Source organism: Ascochyta rabiei, chromosome 14 (genome assembly GCF_004011695.2).
Source record: "Ascochyta rabiei chromosome 14, complete sequence".
Taxonomy (NCBI): domain Eukaryota; kingdom Fungi; phylum Ascomycota; class Dothideomycetes; order Pleosporales; family Didymellaceae; genus Ascochyta; species Ascochyta rabiei.
Genome location: NC_082418.1, coordinates 1165055 through 1180328, shown reverse-complemented (window position 1 = coordinate 1180328; position 15274 = coordinate 1165055). Strand labels below are relative to the sequence as shown.

The 15274-nt window shown below is 57.4% G+C and overlaps 7 protein-coding genes across 8 annotated transcripts, besides 3 other annotated features; 6 read left to right on the top strand and 1 right to left on the bottom strand.

Annotated features, from left to right (window-relative positions):
* Nucleotides 1–409: 409 nt before the first annotated feature.
* On the top strand, nt 410–1805 carry EKO05_0008352 (Ornithine decarboxylase; the record flags this gene model as incomplete). 2 transcript variants are annotated; one of them, XM_038941294.1, is made up of 2 exons in its annotated part: nt 410–689; nt 745–1805. In XM_038941294.1, the coding sequence occupies 2 exons, from the start codon at nt 410–412 to the stop codon at nt 1803–1805; spliced, it is 1341 nt and encodes a 446-aa protein (XP_038796800.1). The 2 variants fall into 2 exon arrangements, with proteins under 2 accessions (XP_038796800.1, XP_059493257.1); XM_059637274.1 differs by having other exon boundaries at nt 410–1805.
* A 1781-nt stretch (nt 1806–3586) lies between these two features.
* Nucleotides 3587–5449, top strand: EKO05_0008351 (uncharacterized protein; the record flags this gene model as incomplete). The annotated part of the gene is made up of 1 exon (XM_059637273.1): nt 3587–5449. The coding sequence occupies one exon, from the start codon at nt 3587–3589 to the stop codon at nt 5447–5449; it is 1863 nt and encodes a 620-aa protein (XP_059493256.1).
* Nucleotides 4574–4610: a tandem repeat.
* A 62-nt stretch (nt 5450–5511) lies between the features above and the next one.
* Nucleotides 5512–7406, top strand: EKO05_0008350 (uncharacterized protein; the record flags this gene model as incomplete). Its single annotated transcript, XM_038941380.2, has 3 exons — nt 5512–6164; nt 6212–6818; nt 6867–7406. The coding sequence occupies 3 exons, from the start codon at nt 5512–5514 to the stop codon at nt 7404–7406; spliced, it is 1800 nt and encodes a 599-aa protein (XP_038796799.2).
* A 366-nt stretch (nt 7407–7772) lies between these two features.
* On the top strand, nt 7773–8709 carry EKO05_0008349 (Protein fmp32, mitochondrial; the record flags this gene model as incomplete). The annotated part of the gene is made up of 3 exons (XM_038941386.1): nt 7773–8167; nt 8223–8594; nt 8652–8709. 3 exons carry the CDS (start codon nt 7773–7775, stop codon nt 8707–8709), a joined length of 825 nt encoding a protein of 274 aa, XP_038796798.1.
* A 762-nt stretch (nt 8710–9471) lies between these two features.
* Nucleotides 9472–9528: a tandem repeat.
* A 52-nt stretch (nt 9529–9580) lies between these two features.
* On the top strand, nt 9581–11217 carry EKO05_0008348 (uncharacterized protein; the record flags this gene model as incomplete). The annotated part of the gene is made up of 8 exons (XM_038941314.2): nt 9581–9895; nt 10017–10024; nt 10079–10125; nt 10182–10201; nt 10261–10272; nt 10364–10638; nt 10701–10788; nt 10846–11217. 8 exons carry the CDS (start codon nt 9581–9583, stop codon nt 11215–11217), a joined length of 1137 nt encoding a protein of 378 aa, XP_038796797.2.
* Nucleotides 9667–9699: a tandem repeat.
* Nucleotides 11218–12157: 940 nt separating the features above from the next.
* EKO05_0008347 (Diphthamide biosynthesis protein 4) lies at nt 12158–12697 on the top strand (the record flags this gene model as incomplete). The annotated part of the gene is made up of 1 exon (XM_038946506.1): nt 12158–12697. One exon carries the CDS (start codon nt 12158–12160, stop codon nt 12695–12697), a length of 540 nt encoding a protein of 179 aa, XP_038796796.1.
* A 1151-nt stretch (nt 12698–13848) lies between these two features.
* Nucleotides 13849–14553, bottom strand: EKO05_0008346 (uncharacterized protein; the record flags this gene model as incomplete). The annotated part of the gene is made up of 1 exon (XM_038946505.2): nt 13849–14553. The coding sequence occupies one exon, from the start codon at nt 14551–14553 to the stop codon at nt 13849–13851; it is 705 nt and encodes a 234-aa protein (XP_038796795.2).
* Between the last annotated feature and the right edge of the window lie 721 nt (nt 14554–15274).

Sequence of the window (15274 nt, the reverse complement as noted above, 5' to 3'; positions counted from 1 at the left end):
GTTCGCTGCTCACGTAAAATACCGCACCGACAGCCTTTGGTCGCTATCAAAGGCCTCCCTTAAAGACGGCTCGCGGCCACCTCTTCCTGATCAATCTTCAAGTTGTCTCTGCACGACCCGCGCCACACGTCTTCAACAACATCCCCCCGCCGCCTGCCACACACTTCTAGGAAGGAACTCGAGCGCGTGTTGTTTTCGTACAACAACCAGTCCCCAGTGCCGCCCGAATCTCAGCTGCCGCATAGCACGCTCTTTGCGGTCTGTTCCGTCGAGGAACAGTCTGACAGGAGGCCTCGCCCGACAACGAGCCTCGGCTTCGCGCCCTTCAAGCCGCCTTAACGCCCCTTCGCCATCCAGCAACCCCTCTTAATCACTACTAGCTGCTCCCCAACTGGCCACTAGTAAGGGAATGGCACCTTCTGCTCTTACGCCCCCTCCAGAGGAATACAACATCTCGTTGAATCACAAATCGTACTTCAACGACTGTTCCCCTGGCAGCGTCGACAACCATGGCGTGGGAAAAGCCAAGCAGCTCATTGGCGCAGCTTTGAAGAACCGTGTCGAGGCTATCGATCACGATGTCTGTGATGTCGGCGACGAGGACACTTTCTTCGTCGCCGATCTGGGCGAGGTCTACCGCCAGCACCTGCGGTGGAAGAAGAACCTGGCTCGTGTCAAGCCACACTATGGTGAGCCGCAGCCCATCGCCCCTACAGTACCTTGTCTTTACTAACATGCGACCAGCCGTCAAGTGCAACCCGGACCCGCAAGTCTTGCGCCTCATGACGGAGCTTGGGCTCGGCTTCGACTGCGCCTCCAAGAACGAGATCGAGACAGTCCTCAACATTGGCGTCGACCCCTCTCGCATCATTTACGCGCAGCCCTGCAAGACCAAGTCGTACGTCCGCTACGCCGCCAATGCTGGTGTCAAGCAAATGACCTTTGACAATGCCGACGAGCTCTACAAGACCAAGCAGCTCTTCCCTGGTGCTGAGCTGTATCTGCGCATCATCACCGACGACACGGCCAGTCTGTGCCGTCTGAGCCAGAAGTTCGGTGCTGCCATGGATCAGACCAGCGAGTTGCTAGAGCTTGCGAAAAAGCTGGAGCTCAATGTTGTGGGCGTAGCTTTCCACGTGGGCTCCGGCGCATCCGACCCCAAGGCCTTCATCAAGGCCGTGCAGGACGCTCGTTTTGTCTTCGACCAAGCGGCTGCCCTTGGCTTCAACATGCATACTTTGGACGTTGGCGGTGGCTTCACTGGCGATGCCACTTTCGAGCCCATGGCTGCGGTTTTGTCTGCCTCCTTGGACGAGTACTTTCCGCCCCACATTCGCGTCATCGGCGAGCCTGGACGTTACTACGTCTCCACGGCCTTCACCATCGCCTGCCACGTCATTGCCCGTCGCACTGTCACCGACGCTACTCTGGGCACGACCAACTACATGTTGTACCTGAACGACGGCGTCTACGGCAACTTCTCGAGCATCATCTTTGACCACCAGCACCCTGTCGCAAGGGTCCTCAAGTCAGGCAACGATGTCTTGTACGACGCGCGCCGCTCGGGCTACGACACGCCGTCCCAAGTCGAGTACTCGATTTGGGGCCCAACCTGCGACGGCATTGACATCATCTCCTCGTCCAGCACCTTCCCCGAGCTCCTGGACGTCGGCGATTGGCTGTACTTTGAGGACATGGGTGCGTACACCAAGTGCTCTGCCACCCGCTTCAACGGCTTCACCGACAGCCACGATGTTGTGTACGTATGCAGCGAGCCGGGCGCCCAGGCTCTCATGGGTCTTTGAATCGTGTTGTACATATCTTGACGAGCGTTATGTGCATAAAGGACAATAGGCGGTGTGAACCGCGTTGTGTTGCTGTGGAAAAGTTTGGTTTGGTTTCTTTGAACGTTTGATAGATTTTGTAGCATGCGTGACTTCTAATACATCTGTACATGGCTTCCTCTCTGCACTCTCCTCTCTTAAACAAGCATTGCCTGAGCCTACTCTGCCATGTCTAGTAATGACTATCTCACCCTATCTATAACTCAAGATTCGGGTCTCACTTCCTCTACGTCGCTCCTTCCACGCCCTTGGTCCAGACCCGTCCTGTCTTCTCTGTCCCTCACTCAACACCTGAACACAACCACCCTAGCCCTCGCCGTACCCACCCTCTCCCCATCTACAACATCTCCATCGCATGTGGTGGGAGACCTGGCGTCTGAGAGTCGAGCGATGCTACCGTTGGCGCTTGCTGTACGATAGGCATGTCGAGCCACTGTTTCTGTTCGATGAGCTCTACGATTTATACGAGCATATAAGAATGAGCGTGTACAATGCAGTGGTTCTGGAAAGAAGAGAGAGAGAGAAGTGGGGAAGATGACACGATGGAGACCTTTACCCAGCCTGGTAGACAACAGCAGTTGTGGAGGGTGGACGATAAGCTCGTACTTGCAGCTGAAGTCAGCCCTGTCCTGTGGCTTTGTGCTTACCACTTCTGGTGACTGGCAGCGGTCCCTGTCGACCAAATGAGCCCACGCTTTACAATCTGCATGCTTTTAGCCGACTTCAAGGTGACAGCCTTGTGTGTCGTTGAAGAGGGTTGATATGCCGAGTAGCTGCGCGCGAGAGATTGTGGCCAGGGTACCACAGCGGTGTGAAGGTCGTCAGGGTCCTTGAGGCACAACCATGGGACGCTGCTTGTGCTACCGCGCCGTTTCCCCAACAGAGACAAAGCTAGCTACTTTGACGAGCTCGTGTGAATCCTAGACGGGCGCACGCATCGTCCCGGTGCATGGAACGCGCTCTCGGGTCGTTGGCGTCTGGCCGAAGCTGCAACCAGACATGAATGTGCACTATGCTCTTACACGGTCGAGAATATTTCGTTCCTTCTCTAGTGTTGTAACTGTACAAGACAATGCAGTCTGCGCATTGCGTGGCTTGCTTTTCGAGATTTCGCCTTCTTTTCACCTCGCCTGGAGTCTTTGAAGGTCTTCATGCCCAACTCTTCCAGGATCTTCGTCGCGGTCCAGGGACCATGAAGCCCAGAGCTGCACGCAGCCGTCGAGTCGGAACGTCTCCTTTCTGGAGGATCAGCTCGAGCGCCTGGAACATGGCTGCTATGCGCCCGCCAAGCTGTGATTTGTGGTCTCCAAAGCGGCCGCCGGCGCGTAGAGGGCACAGCCAGGAGGGTGTAGCCAGCCAATAGGAGGATAGGAGGCCAGAGACGCGGGCGCGTCGAGAGCAGCAGACCCGCAGCAGCCCAACGTGTTGCAGTGCAGTCATGGAGGGAGGCTAGGTAAGAGGGCCTCGGACGGCAGCGGGGATCAGGAGTCAGGTGCATTGCCGGTCTTCCAGCCCTCGACATATAACCCCACTGGCCCCTGTGCATGTGAAGGTACCTGCTGCGCTCCTGCGTCAGACGTCATCTGTCACTGCCCCACCACGTTCCTGCCCACCTGGGACGGTCGCTAAGCAGCGCCCAACTCAGGTCAGCGTGAACCAAGATTCGAGTACCTCCAGTCTCTCAGGCGATACAGGGACGAACGCATAGAAAGACGGCGTGCAGACTGCAGCCTTGAACCAGCATGGAGGGCCGTAAGCAAGGAAGACCGGAAGAGGAGCTCTTCTTGCGGTATGAGACAGATGCGCGCACGCCTACCGTCGGTCCCCTGAGGATACAGAAGCAGTCGCCAACATCCAAGAGCCCGCCCCCGCGAGCAGACTCGGCCGGCAATGCGAGCAAGCCTCCAGCCTTCTCGCGCCCGCCGCCCATGCCCTCGTTTCCAGCGCCTCCTTCAAGTCCACCAACAGTCCCACCACCAACAGCTCCGCTGCCCTACCCAGTGGACGATGCGCCTCCCGCGCTCACCCAAGGACGGTACACCCCCCTTGGCGAACGAGAGCGCCCAGCACGCAACGCGACTCCGCCACAGCCAGAGGGCCGCAGACGAAGCTCACATGCAACCGGGCCCGTCCCAATCTCGCCCGAGCAGCGCGCGAGATTCGATGCAAACGACCCCAACAGGCCGAGTGTAGGAGGGTACGGTGGGAGAAACCAGGACGGCTCGATCCAGCCTTCGCGGTTGGCAGAGCGACGAGGGACTGCGCCCAAGCCGCTCCCGGACTCTCCAGGACCAGAAACACCAGATAAGGAGGGCCTGTTTGCGAGAGCGCCACAGAGAAAAGGCAGCACAGACCCGAACCCATTTCCAGATTACCACCAACAGTACTGGCCTCCACCGAGCGCAGGCACTGCCCCAGGGACATCTTCGAACCAGCCAGCACCACAAACACTAAACATTCCAACCCCTGGAGGCATCAACCGTCTGAGCTCGACAGCCTCCACCTCCACAGTGAAAGCTCAGCGAGGCTCGCCCCCACCCCCCGAGACTCCCATTATTCCACCTCCTGGTGGCGGCATCGAAGCGCGATTTGCAGCAGCCGGCATTGCAGGGACGTCCACATTGACAAGTCTGCAGGCACAGAGCGCCCAGAATGCGGCTGCTGCGCAAAGAAACCAAATCTATGCAAATCAACAGCCTCGACCAGTACACAGCTCGCCAGTTCCGAGCCAGCAGCAACAGCAGCAGCAGCAACAGCAGCAACAGCCCATACGAAGGCCATGGACGCCCACAGAGCAGCCAGGACAGACACCGTACGGCCAGCCACAAGTGTATCAGGGTATGGGAGAGGCCCAACCAGGCGCTTCCAGCACACCTCCTCAAGGCCCTCTTCCGCAGGCACCCAACGGTGTTGGCAATATGTCATCGCCACCTCCCAGCAGCATGCGACCAGAACACCCTTTGACCCAGGATATGGGCCGGATGAACGTTAACGATGAACCACCACCATCTTACTCGAGCATCCAGCAGGCAAATGCTCAGCAGGCACAGCGATACCCAAACGAGAAAGGACAGCAGCCTCAGCCCATTCCCCAAGGCGTATCCTTGAGCGATCCAATGCAGGGTCATCCTGCATTTGCAAACGATCCACGACCCCAACAAGCTGGACCATCGCAGCCCGTCAATGTTGTCTCGCCAACGCCTACACCACAGCAATTTTTGCCGCAGATACAAACCACGCAGCCAACTCACACCCCAAGCCCAGCCCCAGCGCCAGGAGCAGGTCCAGCGTCTCCCCCGCCTTTGCCTGAAGGATGGATTGCACATCTGGACCCTTCCTCGGGACAATACTACTACATTCACCTGCCTACACAGTCAACACAATGGGAATTTCCCAAGGGTCCGACGCCACTGAACTTGAATGAGCCGTTGTCTCCTACAGGCACATTCGTCAACCCTTTGGCATCTCCATCTTTTGGCAAGCAGCCTCTGGCCTCACCAGGATTCCCCACTCAAACTGTGGGATATTCCAGTGACTTTGGAATGGCGCCACTGGCAACGCCAACCGCCGGGGCTTTACAGGCCCGCCACCGACCGCAGGTGTAGATACTTATAAAGTGCAGCCTACAAATGGAGTGTATTTTGGGCCGTACCTGAGATATACAAATATGGATCTTGAGCGAGGATTGTGGCTTGGTTCCATCCTACTGGTTACAAACACTCCTAATCCTCCAACCATCCACATCCATCAGAGCCAGGATTTGTCACCGAATCCGCGGCAGTTGAAGGCAAACCCCATCTACACTCATCAAACATGGATATTCTACCGATACGACATCGACTTGAGGATGGACGAGGAGCATGCGGCTAAGTGGACCTACGCTATCACCTCACACCTGGGCTGTACGCGCTACGAGTTCCTGGTTGCCGGACGCCACGAGACCAGCTGGAGATTCATTGCTCATTCTGGCAACGACTTCGCGCTCAATGTGAGCGCCAACGATAGAACAAAGCTTGGTGGTGTAGGACTCATGTGGAAAGACATACTGCAAAAGAACGCCGAGTGCGGCGGCTTTCACGTGCAGTTGGGACTCGGCGGTCAGATCTACGCAGACAGACTCTGGAAGGAGATTCCGTTGTTGAAGCAATGGACGGCAACAAGCGGCAAAGAGGCACGCAAGAATGCCCCTTGGACAGCAAAGCATGAAGAAGAGGTCTGCCATGCCTACTTCCACTACTATACCAGCCACTTTGATCAACCGAACCTGCGAGAAGCTTTTGCTCAGATTCCCCATATCCTTGCACTGGATGATCACGACATGTACGTATCTTGCACATTCGGAAAAGCACGGTGCTGACAGCAAACAGCTTTGATGGATTCGGTTCTTACCCTGAGTATATGCAGTTCTCTAACATGTTCAAGAACATTGGACGGCTCGGCATTGAGATGTATCTGCTTTTCCAACACCACACCACACTTGAGATTCTCCGAAACGTCAGTAATGACATGGACCTCTTTACAATTACAGGAACTGGCTGGCACTTCATCAAGTACCTCGGACCTTGCGTCACAGTCGTTGGTCCAGACTGTCGGTCTGAACGCAACCCGCATCAGGTCATGGCCGGTCCGACATACCAAGGTATCTTCCCCAAAGTTGCAACGCTGCCTCCGAGCGTGCAGCATTGTATCTGGATGGTTCCGGTCCCAATTGTTTATCCTCGCCTGGAGTCTGTCGAGCACCTGGCACACTCAATGGCAACGGGGAAGAAGGCGGTTACTGGCACCTTCAACATGCTTGGAAAGGTCACGGCCGGTGTTGCTGGCGTTGTCGGCGCGAAGAGCGTGGTTGGCGATGGCTTCAATTCAATCAAGAAGGCTGTCGGCAAGTCTGGTCTGATGAGCGGTGTTCTCAGTCCTTTTGGAGAAATCGACTTGCTCGATGAGTTGAGAGATATGTGGACGCACGAATCAAAGGTAACCGTCTCTTTTGCTCACATCTCCGGACCGTGCTAATGAGATTAGGACCTTGAGCGGACCTACTTGATCCGGACTCTGCAAGGCATCGCTCACAACAAGTCATTGCGCATGACGTTCTTCTCTGGAGCGGTCGACTGCTGCGGTGCTGGTCTTGTACATGACCCAGCAAGACCGCAAGACCACAAGACCATGTACCAAATCATTTCGTCTTCTGTGGTCAATGGTCCACCTGGCAACTACGTTCTTCGACTGTTGCACAACAATCGGGCGCTTTACGTACCGCAGAACGGTCATCGCAGCAGTCAACAGCCTACGGATACCAAGGAAGACATGATGGAGATCTTCACGCAGGACGTGAACGGGCAAGCTCGGGAATACAAGCGGCTCATGGGCCGCAGAAACTATGTCGCTTGTGTCATTTACGACCCTGAGATTGTCAATGGCACATTCGGCCAAGCCGTGCCCGGCCATGGAAGTGGGAAGCTGAGCTTGGCGGTGGATTTCATGGTGCAGAACGACGGCGGCTACAGCGCGCCCATGAAGTATGGCCCTGTCATTGTACCGAGCTTGGAGTATGGGAGGTGAAGTGTGGTAATGTGCGGTGAAAGCTGGCGTGCTTTGTTCTTGCGTTTGAGCGGTTGCATAGCAGGGGATGATTGGGATTTGTGTTGCGCTTCTCTCGGCGGTTACCAGACTTTGGCGCGATACCATCAGCGATAACTTACAACGTACTCCAAGCTTACCTTTGACAAAAAGAATGCCATTGTCGACAGTACCAGATCCTTGCTCGCGTCAGACAAGTCACAAGCGTGCCGATGACGGGAAGCGTTTGCCGTATTTGGCCACACAGCAGCCATGACATGGCCGCCGTCCCTAGCGCGGCGAGTCGAGTGAGCTTCACACGCTTTCTTGCGGCAGCGGACCATTGCCCTTCCCGACCACAACACCACCATGGCAGCACCTACGATCGCGAGGACGGCGATACCGCGGTTCTGGCTACCCCGAACCTCATGGACGATCACGGCTGCCTCCCGACCGGCGGCGCAATGTCTGGTAGAAGCAAGACGGCGTCGGCCTGCTCCAGCTCCTGAGCGAAGCGCCACACAGCATGTAAGCGCGGTGTTGCAGCGGCAAGGCATCCTGCGATGGCACAAGGAGGGCACCCATTTCGCTGCTGGCTACGCTTCCGCTGTCGCGTTCCGTCGCAAGTTCAGCGCCAGCGCACCGCAGTTCAAGGATCACCACTTCGATACGCTCAAGTTTGTTCAGCGTCTCAAGGAGGAAGGGTTCACAGACGAGCAAGCAGAAGGGATGATGAAAGTGCTCGGGGACGTCATAGAGGAAAGGTCGGTCAGCTCGTACCGCACAGCACGTCTACAGCATTTGGTTGATCGTCTCCAGCATACAAAACCTCACACGTACCATGGTGCTTCGCGAGGACCAAGAGAAGGCTACGTACACGCAGAAGGTCGATTTCGCGAAGCTCCGGTCTGAGCTCATGACGGCCGACTCGACGGAGTCGTCGCTGACGCGCGCATCTCACGAGCGGCTAACCAACGAGCTGGCGAAGCTAAACTCGCGACTGCGGGACGAGATACAGCGGACGCAGGCGTCTGTGCGGTTGGACCTGAATCTCGAGAAGGGTCGCATCAGGGAGGAGGCAAATGTGCAAGAGCTCAAGCTGAAGGAGACGGAGACAAGAATCGAGCAGGAGACAGCGCAGCTGCGAGAGAGGCTCGAGGCAGTCAAGTTCTCGACGCTACAGTGGTTGATGTACGTCACAGCCCCCCTGTGCTTTGGCTTCCTGTGCCGTTGCTGACCAGTTTGTAGGGGTGTTTGCACGGGTACTGCGGCGCTCATGCTCGGTGTTTGGCGTTTGTTGATGTGAAGCAACTGGCACTCGAAACAGGCAGTCGACAAGGGCATAGACGCGCCGTGAGGGACTTGGGTAGGGCCGTCTCAGATGATCAGGTTGCCCCCCGGGAGGACAATGGCGGCCGCGTTACAGACGGGCACATGGAAGCTTCACGTGCTGCAGTTGACGCACCCAGGCCTGCGCTGCATGACGGATGCGTGCTGCAGCGGACGGGGAGCCGTTGACGGGCTGGGGTAGGAAAGGCAGAGGCTGGACAAGGCAAGGTGCCGGTACAGCAGCGATAGCAATACGGTGGCTTGGGTAGGAGGAAAGCACGGCATTGGTTGCGGCGCTGAAGACGAGCTGGCCGTCGTATGATGAAGCAGTTTGCTGGCCAACAACCTGTTTCAGGCCATGTGCGCAGGTGTGCACGCATCGACGAGGTGCGCATTGTCATGGCTCCCGTGCACCGAGTGAGAGGTGCTTGGTGAATGCAACGTTCATCTCAAGTGACACGACTCATGGGCGTGCTTCAGGCTTCACTTTGGCTGATGGGCCATGCCACGTCGGGGGCCAACCAGCGCACGACTCGCTGGCAGCCGCGTGATTTAGTGCGACAGCGGCGGCAATAGTAATTGCAATCGCCATTGCGGAGACGTGAAGACGTGGAAGACGTGCAAGACGGAGCGTACATGGAGCGAGAAGAGCAGAGCGTGTGTGCAGGCTGTGGCCGTCTGTTTGTGTGCACGACGAGCGACGGGCTGCTAGCCCTCTGGACCCCTCCCCTCCTTGCCAAGAGCACATGACCAGCAGAGAGAGAGCAGAGAGCAGCAAAGTAGAAGCAAGAGGCAGCGCGGCGTTTGCAGAAGAAAAAGCCGGGTCGTGGGCGGCCAAGGCAGCGGCCATGGGAGTCGACCGTATTGGCGGCCCTCTGGAGAAGAGAAGGCGCAGTGGGGTCCTGCTGGTCCTGCTGGTCCTGCTGTCCATGGGCAGTCGCTCAGTCGCTCAGTCGCTCAGTCGCTCCTTGGCGCCGTCTTCACCTGTCCAGACAGCCGCTCGCTTCCTCCCATCTTCCCCCAAACAAGTCGACAAACTCTTCCGTGAACGTCAGCAGCACACCCACACCGCCTGTATCCTTCCCCAAGCACCTCTGCACCCACCCCCGTCCCATCCGACCAGCACTCCCGTCCACCACACGTCCGATACAATGGCGAACGAGGTACGTGACCCTTTCTCTGCGCTCCCCGCCCTTGCTGGCCGGCGGGATGCCCCTCGGGCGCTCAACCCCGGCCCACGATGATGGTCAACAGTAACAGAGGCTAACCTGGCCACCCCAACAGCGCGAGAGGTACGGCCTATCTGCTGCCGCCCCCGCACCACCGCCCTATTGACGTCGCAACAGCAAGACCTTCCTCGCCAGGCTGTGCGAGCAGGCCGAGCGCTACGATGGTAAGTGCTGGTGTGCCCAACCCGCCGCCCACGCATGCTAACCCTGCCGCCCACAGAGATGGTCACGTACATGAAGGTCAGTCCGCCGCAGACACCGCCGTAGCCACCCCGACTCACGAGCTGACTGTTTCGCAGGAAGTCGCCAAGGTATGCCCACGCCGCCCGCACGCTGTGCCAACACGCGGCCCCCGTCGCCGTGCCCCTGCAACGCCGAGCAGCCTGCCCTAACACGATGCAGATTGGCGGTGAGCTCACCGTGGACGAGCGCAACCTCCTGTCCGTCGCCTACAAGAACGTTGTCGGCACACGACGTGCCTCGTGGCGCATCATCTCCTCGATCGAGCAGAAGGAGGAGTCCAAGGGCTCCGAGAAGCACGTGGGCACCATCCGCGACTACCGCCAGAAGATCGAGACGGAGCTGGAGAAGGTCTGCCAGGATGTCCTGAACGTCCTCGACGAGTCCCTCATCCCCAAGGCCGAGTCTGGCGAGTCCAAGGTCTTCTACCACAAGATGTGCGTCCACACGGCTCGGCACAAGATAGCACAGGACACCGCGAGGCTGACCGCTGCAACAGGAAGGGTGACTACCACCGCTACCTCGCCGAGTTCGCTTCCGGCGAGAAGCGCAAGGTCGCTGCGACTGCCGCACACGAGGCCTACAAGGTATGACGCAATAACTGCCTGCCCAACGCAGATGCAACCACTGACGCCCTCCCACAGACGGCCACCGACGTGGCCCAGACCGAGCTCACCCCCACTCACCCCATCCGCCTGGGTCTGGCTCTGAACTTCTCGGTCTTCTACTACGAGATCCTGAACTCACCTGACCGTGCTTGCCACCTCGCCAAGCAGGCCTTCGACGATGCCATTGCCGAGCTCGACTCCCTGTCTGAGGAGTCGTACCGTGACAGCACTCTCATCATGCAGCTCCTCCGTGACAACCTCACCCTCTGGACATCATCGGACAGCAACGAGGCCGAGGCTGCCGACTCTTCCGCCCCCAAGGAGGACAAGGCTGCCGATGCCGAGGCTGCCGCGCCTGTCGAGCAGAAGAGCGAGGAGGCACCAGCTGCCGCCCCCGCTGCCGCTTAAGCAGTTCCTACCTCTCTAGACCTGGTTCATCCCCAGTCACCGTCTCCTTTTCCCAGATAGACGAAGGAGGCTGCCACGGCAGCGAGCGCCCTATGGAGTTGTATGTGTCCTGTGATTTCGAAAATTGGCTTTAGCAGCGAGCGGGTCGGATGGTCCAATTCCCCATGACTGATGTGTTTCCCTTTACTCTCCTGTATCACCCGCACTGTTTCCATTGAGCATGCAGTCTACCGAGGTCGCGTCAATCGCGCGATCGCTTACATACTTGGTATCCTTCGTACGGAGGGCACTACTACTGCACGCGGAGGTGGAGGTTTTGGCGTGGTTCCTCAAATGCAATCCCCTATTCCCCTGTTCTGCGACTTTGCTCCTAGCATCTCTTTTACAAACATGGCGATTTGGACAAGCACATCCCTCGGGACAGTATTCGGTATGCCTTGGGTCTGTAGAGCAGCTGCACCTACCCCAGCAGGCCTGACGTGACTGTGCCATGTCGAATATGCTCAAGAACTATAGATTCAGAAGGATGGGATTACTCTGGTGCCGCGCCCGGTCACTGAGTTTTGGGCGTATCTTTCCAGTCTTCCTTGCTCTCGGATGGGTTCGTATATGCGTGCATTGGACCCTGTCTTGTCGTGCCATGAATCTGGGTTTGCCCCACTCGGTTTCTGAGTGAATCCTCACCACGTTCATTCCCCACCTCCACGATGCAACTCGTGCGACTACCACCCTCGAGGACTTGTGCAGTACTTTGTGACGTACACTGTACAGCAAACATGCCTTGAGGCTCAGATTACCCACGGTCAACGTGTCACAGACGACCAGCGCGACCGTACCAATCTTTGTACCGCACAGCGCAGTCGAGCGCAGTCAGACACCGAGCGCAGTCAAGCACAGTCAGATACCGAGCGACTCTTCCAACCCAAGACTGCCAGCCATAATGGCCTACACCAAAGACTACTACCACATCCTCGGCCTCCGTGCGCCCAGCCCAGGCTCTCTATCGAATCGACACCCCGCAGCCGAGCTGAGGCGGGCCTACAGAAATGCCCTGCTAGCCGCGCACCCAGACAAGAAGACCGCCACGAGCAAGGGCAGCCACAGCGTCGACGATGTGCGCGAAGCGTTCCGCATCCTCCAAAGCGCGGCCAGCAGGGCGCAGTACGACAACTGGCTCCTGCGAAACCCGCACGTTCTGGCCACCGAGTCGCAGGGCGGCGACGACGGTGCTGGGGTGCACACGTCCAGTCAGGACTTCCTACTCGGGCTCGAGTTGTTGGATTTGAGCGATTTCGAGGAGCACGAGGTGGCTGATGAGGCGGAGTGGACGAGGGCGTGTAGATGTGGGGATGACAAGGGGTTCAGGATACGGGAGGATGATCTCGTGGATGCGGAGCAGAGGGGGGAGAAGGAGGTGCTGGTAGGCTGCGGGGGGTGTAGTTTGTGGGTGCGGGTGGCGTTTGATGTCGAGGAGGGTTGAGGACGACATGTGGAAGACGGGCTGTCGTGGTCGGTCTTCTCTTGGTAGCCTCGATATTCACGCGCTTGGAAGGAGCATTCCCATCACGGCAAGGACGCTTGGTAACTACTGCAGAATACAACCCAACCGCAGAGATCCTACGATCCTAGCAGCACGGAGAGCAACGTACACAGCCCCCCAAAAGAAATCTTCCTCCAACGATCCCCCCCCCCATCACTCGCAGGCTAGGCTACAGCCCCACCCCGAACCACTCTACACAGACACCACCCACCGTCTCTCGAAGATCCCCATCCCACCAATCCAAGGTCGTCTCAACTCGTTGTCGCACCCCCTTCCCACCAAGCGCAGTACACCATAACCCCAGAACCCCCCTCTCACAAATAACTTCGTGCCAGGCCTCTGCGAATCCCACCAAGCGTGACCGTTCCGCGCATCGCTAGTACACCGCGCGTAAAGAAGAATACACACGTCCACATGCATCAGCGCCGCCCCCGATCACGGATCTCCTCCGGGGCCACGGGACACGTCTGATCCGCTTCCTGTACGCGCTTTGTGGCGGTTGCTGCTCGACTGGAGGTTGTCGATGGGTCGTGCGCTTGTTGGTGTTGGAGGAGTCGGTGTCGTCCAGGGGCAGGGGGCTTCGCGGGCGTGGATGTTGCTGGGTCGGCTTCCTAGAATGCAGAAGGTTGTTGTTGTTGTTGGGGCTGGGCTGGAGGGAGACGGGGCTTCTTCGTTCCACTCTGGTGCAGTCTTTGGTGCTGATGCATGGGCTACAATAGATGGTCGGGCTGAAGACGAGCTCTGGTGTGCTACTGTCAACGTGTAAGCATGACTTGTGGTCTGAGCAATGCCTCAGGACTGTCAGGACTGTGGTTGGTGGGTTGCTTCCGCGCGGAGCTGCAGCTCTGTAGTGTGGTGGAACGAAGTGCGTGATCGGGAATGCAGAAGGGATAATCTATGGTGCCTAAACCACGCACGAAACATGTTAGATTGAAAGGATCTGGAGGTACTCGGTTCATTGGAAGGATGCTACAACTGCCCGCCTCCATCTATATCAACACTCGCGCTCAACCTGCCAACCCCAAACCTCCACCCAACGCCGAACGCCAGAAATCGAAGACTTGCCCAGATGACCGTGGAAATGCACATGTCTACGGTCTGACAAGGTCGCCGCTCTCATCGAGCTTCATGCCCTTCTCAACGAGCATGTTCTTGATGGCCGGCACGAGATGCTCAAACGTCTCCACAAACGGGATGCCGTAGCGTTCGCAAACAATGTGGATGTTGCCAGCGCGCCAGAACTTCTTGCCACAGCAGACAATCACCTTGTTGGATTTTGCCCAAAGGCCTAGCTCCAGCATCGTCACAGGACTCATGGTGCTGACGTCCAGGAAGAAACAGACCACGTCCGCCTTCTCCAGCGCCGAGAGCTCCCACTCCACCTGGTGCCTGAACGACTCGTTCTTGGCTTCCTGCGTCGCTGCTGGATCCCAGTGTCCTCTGCGTGGGTTGTTGACTGTGATGGGGAGTGTGGAGAGGAATGTCGCCATGTGCTTCTGCCATTGTACAGCTCGTCCCATTTCGATGCTGCCAGCAAGGAAAACCGAGAACTCGCGGTAGGTGGGGCTCTCAGGTGGCATGCAATGCACAAACCGGGGATGTTGCTTGAGAGGAGGTGAGGGTAGGGGAGGTAACTGATTGTGCTTGTCCTCGACAATCGCGTCGATATCGATGGTGGTGTCCGTCTTCGCCGGCTTGGAGGGCTTCTCTTCTGACGGCTTCTCCTCCAGCTTGTCTTCATACTTCCTCTTGCACGTCGGGCATGCGTTGGATTCTAGCTCTTGCTTTGATGTCATGGTCGGGGCTTGGTTGGTGTGCGTTCTTCTCAAGTTCAGTGTTGTTGTGTCGCGTGATGCTGTCCGTCCACAAGGCTGGGTCAGAGTGAAGGTGTAGGATCTCAATAGGGGACTCGCAATTTTGCGTACTCGGTCTCGCACGGTAATAGCTCTTTTTGGAAAGGTCGATGATCTTGAGGCGTTGGGGAAAGAAGTCTGGAAGGGACCACCGAGGGCTTTATTGGACGACGCCGAGTGAGCGGCTAGTGACATTGTGAGGGCTGAGACAGTAGAGTTGGTGTTTGCTTGTGTGCTGCAAACAACGTGTTTCAAGACCGCTGGAGACAATGGTTATGTTGTGAATGAATTCCATTGTTCGCATGCGGTCAAGTTGAATTTAACTATCTGACTGTTCTGATGTCGTGGGCATCAAAGCCCAACTGTTTGCAAACAGGGCTGAGCCCGGGCCCCACATCACCAGGCGAATGACAGCCCCGGCCCGGGCTGTGTAGCACAAGTGATCCTCAGGCTCCAGCAAACCTATCACCGTACTTTGCGATCCGTCCACAGTGATGTCTCTAGAGGTGCCTGAACGTTGGTCCAGTACTGAATCCTTAGGCTGATCCTCAAATAAAATTGTAACCTGTCGCTTGAGCTCTAAGCGCCTGCGCGGCTGACTCCAAGGCTTTCGTTTCAAGCCCTTTGTCCCCGAGCAATCGCAACTCCACCCTTCCAGCATCTC